At 24.4% G+C, this 5,855-nt stretch overlaps 2 protein-coding genes across 2 annotated transcripts; one reads left to right on the plus strand and one right to left on the minus strand.

Annotated features, from left to right (window-relative positions):
• Window positions 1-270: 270 nt before the first annotated feature.
• On the plus strand, window positions 271-1,711 carry DICPUDRAFT_44338 (uncharacterized protein; the record flags this gene model as incomplete). Its single annotated transcript, XM_003295062.1, has 5 exons — window positions 271-440; window positions 553-883; window positions 955-1,122; window positions 1,190-1,378; window positions 1,442-1,711. 5 exons carry the CDS (start codon window positions 271-273, stop codon window positions 1,709-1,711), a joined length of 1,128 nt encoding a protein of 375 aa, XP_003295110.1.
• A 48-nt stretch (window positions 1,712-1,759) lies between these two features.
• DICPUDRAFT_51890 (uncharacterized protein) lies at window positions 1,760-4,339 on the minus strand. The gene is made up of 3 exons (XM_003295063.1): window positions 4,002-4,339; window positions 3,060-3,934; window positions 1,760-2,986 (listed from the first exon to the last, which is right to left on the minus strand). Exons 1-3 carry the CDS (start codon window positions 4,114-4,116, stop codon window positions 1,841-1,843), a joined length of 2,136 nt encoding a protein of 711 aa, XP_003295111.1. The 5' UTR covers window positions 4,117-4,339; the 3' UTR covers window positions 1,760-1,840.
• Window positions 4,340-5,855: the final 1,516 nt, after the last annotated feature.

Raw genomic sequence — 5,855 nt, forward strand, 5'->3', positions numbered from 1 at the left:
TTTCCTATTAATAATTATTTTTAAATTTCTATTCGTTAAAAAAGATATTATTTTTTTGTAAAGATGTTAAAATAATTAATAAATAATTATAACCACGCTTAAACACATATTTTTTTTTATTTTTTTTATTTTTTTTTATTTTTTTTTATTTTTTTTTATTTTTTTAAAAGTCATTATTATTTTATTTTGTTTTTTTTTAAACATTATATTTCAAGTTATATATATATTATATATGTGTATGTTTGTTTTGTTGTGTGGTTTTAAGAATTCATGAGTTTTATTGTTGTTTCTAGTAATGGTTTTAAATTATTATTGTTTTTATTATTGTCAACAATAGTGTGTTATGTAAAATCAAGCTTTATAGATTTGGATAGTTTAAGTTGTTCACTAAATATTTGTTCTAAATTGGGGGAACCATGTGAAAAACAAAATATACTAGGGTAGGCTAAAAATAGAAATTTTTTTGAAATTTAAAAAAAAAATAAAATAAAAGATATTGTAGACAAGTAATTAATTATACAAGCATTATTAACAATATTAAATAAATAATAGTGGTTTACAATGTTATGTACAGGATAGATGTTTTAATGGAACATGTGTAGAAAGTTTACCAGAGGGTTCAATATGTAAAAATTCAGCAGATTGTTTAGTAGGATATAGTTGCTTATCTACAAATAGTGGTAATGGCAATAATATAAAAACATGCCAAAAATCATTTTACGTAGAATATGGAGGTGCTTGTAATATATCTTTTGATTGTCTAAATGGTTTGGAGTGTATAGGTAGCAAATGTATCACACCATTAACCGGATGCCTATCAGATGTTCAATGTGACAAAGATTCAATTTGTGATAATGGAGAATGTGTAAAATATAATTTAAATGTAACTAGTTTAAAATATTTCTAAAATAAAAAAAATTAAAATAAAATTATTAAATTTCTTTTTTATTATAGGAAAATGAATGTTTTATATATAGAACATTATCATGTAAAAACAGTTTTCTCCCATGCTCATTAAAGTCATTCAACCAGTCATCAGTGGGCCAGTGCAGAGATGTTATCCCTGAAGGAAATCCATGTTTAGTAAATAAATACTCTTGTGATTGGAATGTTGGTCAATATGTAGGTAGTTTTATTTAGTTTTAAAAACGTATTTAAAAAATATATTAATGGTTATATATATATATAGTGCAAACCATTGGAGCAAGGATCTATTTTAGGGGAATGCACCAGAACGCCAAGCAATACATTGAACCCATGCAAATCGGTAAATGATTGTAAGGAGTATGAGTTTTGTAAATGTGACCCAAAAAGTGGTGTTGGTTATTGCTTATCCAGGGGTACCTATATTGGCTCATATTGTAGAGAGGCAGCAAAGGTATTGTACTATTTAATAATTTTAATGTATACTAATGCATATTAACAATTATTTTTTTTAAAGGTTTTTATGCAATGCTTTGCTAAAACCAATTGTACAGAGCCATTTTCAATTAACCCTCTATCATGTGTTTATCAATATTGTAAAGAGGAAGCGTCATGCATGTCATTATATTGCACAGAACCAATGTTACCCATCAGCCCATGCGTAAATACTCATTGTAGTTTATCATTTTTTAAACCAAATGATTTACATTTTTTATCGAAATCTCATAAAACTGTATCGACTGCATTGTTTTTTTACATAATACCTTTTTTTCTAATTTTTATATAATAAATCAAAAAAATTATTTTTAGTTTTTAAATAATCTAAAAATAAAATAGTTTTAAAAAAAATATTTATATTTTTTATTTTTATTTTTATAAAAAAAAAAAAGTATTATAAAATTATTGTTATTGTATTTTAAAAATTTTCTTTATGGAAATAAAATTTGGTTCCATTTGATTTTAAAGATGTGTTATAACGACACTTTTCATACAGTTCTTTTGAGAGTTCGGATGGACCACAACAAAATACACTGATAGTTTCGCCACTATATTTTCTAGAGTAGTATTCAAAGATTGCATCCCAATTTGGTCTACCCCAGTGAGTTTTGAATGGTAAATTGGTTGTTGGATCTAGACCTTGTGCTTTGAAAATTCTATCTAAACCATTCCAAACCATAAATACTCTAACATCATTCTTTGGGAAACATCTGGTGTTGAAAGTATTGATGGATATTTTAGGTACGTCATTGCTATTCTTTGAAATATCAATTAATAAATCTTCAAACCATTGGAAGCATTTTTGATCTCTATTTAACCAGAAAAAGTGAACCTTCTCTAACTCTCCTAAACCATGTTTTCTTTTTATTTCATTGAAACGTTCTAAATGTTGTTCGTGTGTTTCATTCTCTTGCTTTGTAATGCTATCTTCATTGTAAACTTTTTCTTTTTTCATTGTTATATCTTGTAATAATGAAGCCATTGGAGCAACACCAATACCAGCACCAACTAAAATAACTTGTCTTTGGTTAAGTGCATACTGGCTAGACGAACCGAATGGACCATCGATATGGATTTGAATTGGTTTTTCTTTTTCCATTTCAATTTCAATTGCATCTATAGTTGTTTCACCACTATTAATTCTTCTTTCTCTTTCTTGTTTAATGTTTGATAACCACTTGAATAGTTTTCTAGTCCATCCACCTGTTACTCTAATATGTACATGTACATTTTCCTCTAATGGTGAAGATGTCATGGTGAATGGGTGCCATTGTAATCTGGAAATTTGGGGAATATTTATTAATAAATATTGACCTGGTTTATAATTAAATGATGAAGGTTTAGAAAAGGTTAAATTGATTACTCTTTCATTTTTCAATGAAAAATCAACTACATTAACTTTATAAGTTTTCTTAAAAAGTCTAAAACCTCTATCGACTGCATATAAAAATCCTGGTCCAATAAACCATTTCCAAAATGTAGGTGGTCTAATCCATCCCATTGTTCCATGTAATATTAAGAGTACATAAAATCCAATAAATAAATGATGACTATAATAAAATAGCTAAATTAATTTTAAAAATGAAAATTAGTATGGATATTTTAAATATATAAATTGAATTAATACTAATACTTACCTCAAAATTTGATTTTCTAATTGTTTTAATTGCTAAAGTACACATAATTATAATTATTAAAATCATAATTACACCAGTGACACCAGGTAAACTGTTAAATATCATTTGCCAAACTGTAGGTCTGTATTCGAAGTGTGGGTACAAGCAATCGTAAAACAAGGCATCGGGTTTGCCTGTAGCAATTGCCATACCAACAATCCAACCAATTGTATGAAGTAGTGACGCGACTAATAGAGTATAACCAATAAGTTTGTGGAATGTCATGTATTTATCAACTGGGAATAGACCTCTAAATCTTGTATTTCTAACCATAGTGAATAATTGTTTACACATTGTTATTAGAATCATAGCTGCATTAAATTCGATTAATTGTGCAGCAACTCTAGTAATGTATAAACCTGGGCCAAATAATTGAATTGCTTTTTGGTTTTTATCATGTACCAAGAAAAAGCTATAAATTAAAATTGTGATATTGACTATTAAGAATAAGGCCATAAAAAATAATTTTGAACCTTCAATTTTGAAATACCTTTTAATATTATATTTTGATGAGTTTTCTTCACCTTCAATCTCATTTTCATTTTCATTTTCATTTTCATTTTCATTTTCTTCGACTTTGTTCATTTCTATATCACCCTTGTTGTATTTTGATTTGTTTTCATTGTCATTGTTTTTTAATTCTTGTTTGAATTCATTAAAATCAATAAAACCATCTGCATTCTTATCAAATTGCTCAAAAATATGATCCATTAAACTTTCTAAAGTGAAGTCTGATAGTTTTAAACCATTTTGATTTGTTCTATATAATAAAACTTCTTTTAAATCATTTCTAGAAATAAAACCTTTATTATAAATATCATACAAATTGAAAACACCTAATAATATAAAATTAAAGATTTGTTAGTATAAAATAGTGTTTTAATGGTATTTTTTTATATTTACTTGATATTTTTTCATCTTCTGTTCCAATTTTTGAAAGATTTAAATAAATTTGATTAATTAAATCAAATAAATTAATTTTAAAAATTGAAAAATCTACAGACTTTAATTTTTTCATTGTTTTTTTTTGTTCTTTGCTCTTTTTTTTAGATTGCTTAGTTTTTTCACTATCACATGGAAGCGATATTGGTTGGGTTGTGGGTTGTTGAATTGAAAGTGTTTGTTCATTGTTTCCTTTTTTATCTTCATTAATGAATTGAAATGGGGAGTCACAATTGGTTGGAGTTATTTCAATTGGTACATGATCATCAATAAAATCCTGATTATTTTCTTCAAGGTTGGTTATTGTTGTTGAGTTTCTACTGCTATTGTTTTTAATTGATTTTGGTGATGTTTCGCTTTCAGTGCTATTTGAAGATAGATAACGAGATTTTTCCTCTAATGAAGAACCAAATGTTTTAAAAGAATTTGAATGGTCAATGAAACTGGAACTTATATTGCTTTTGCTTGATGATGGACTTGTATCGGTACTAACACCTGAATTAATTGAGCTAGTGTTTGAGAGGGATCCTAGACTTGAGGAGTTGCTTGGGTTTGAATAAATAGATGTGGTATTAAGTGAAGTGTTTGAAGAGGATGTTTGAGGATCATTAGAATTTGTTAACGAATATGATTCATCTGAGCTATTGGATGTTGAATTAAAAGAATCAACTGGAATTGGAAATGAATCCCCACCAATTGGATTTTTTAAAGCATTGGTATTGTTATTTTGATCATTATTGTTAATAGGTATTATGGTTTCAACTGTATTTTTATTATCTTCTGATTTCTTTCTTTTATTTTTTTTACTTTTATTACTAACATTGCTATTATTGGTGATTATATTATTTTTAGTATTGTTATTTAAAGTAGGATTATTTGAATATAATAAAAATATATTATTAATTATATCTTTATCATATATTTTAAATAGGTCTGAAAAGGTGTCTTTATCAATTATTAAAACTCTACTTTCATTATTACTATTTTTTATTTTAATAAATTTTCTGATCTGCGTTTCATTTTCTAAAATTTAAATTTTATTAGATTTTTTTTTTTTTTTTAAAATTTTTTTTTTTGAATATTACCTTTATATTTATCTATTAAAAGTTGATCTAAAAAAGAAAATGTTGAATTATTTGATTTATCCACACTGATATTTGGTAACTCTAATAAACTTGCATCTAAAAATGAAGATTTGTGAATATTATTTGTTTTGATTTCATGTGGAATTGATAATGGATTATTTGAAAAGTGTTGTTCAAATATTGGTTTACGATCTTTTATTGATTCCATTTTAAAATTATACTATTTTTTATTTTTATTATTATTTTTTTATTATTTTTTTTTTTTTATTAAAATAAATATTTATATGAAATAGGGTATAAATAAATAAATAATTAATATTTTATAAAAAATACAGTATTGTGTTTTTTTTTTAACAAATAAATAAAAAGCCAAAATATTATTTAAATAAAATAATTATTTTAAAAAAATTATTATAAAAAAAAACAAATTCAAATTATTTTATTATTAATATTAAATCATATATTCTTGGTGTATTTTATTATTGGGTTTTAAAACACAAGTAAATATTAAAATCAAAGTTGGCCAAATTTGTAAATGATTATTAATTATTATTATTATTATTATTATTATTTTTTTTATAAGATTTAAAAAAAAGTATTTATAAAATATTTTTTTTTCAAATGGTGTGGTTGGTATGAAAATTTAGATATTGATAAGATATTTTTTTATTATTTTTTTTTTTATATAAAATACATTTTCTTTTTTTTATAAAAATGCAACAATTATTAA

This window comes from Dictyostelium purpureum (genome assembly GCF_000190715.1).
Source record: "Dictyostelium purpureum unplaced genomic scaffold DICPUscaffold_731, whole genome shotgun sequence".
NCBI lineage: Eukaryota > Evosea > Eumycetozoa > Dictyosteliales > Dictyosteliaceae > Dictyostelium > Dictyostelium purpureum.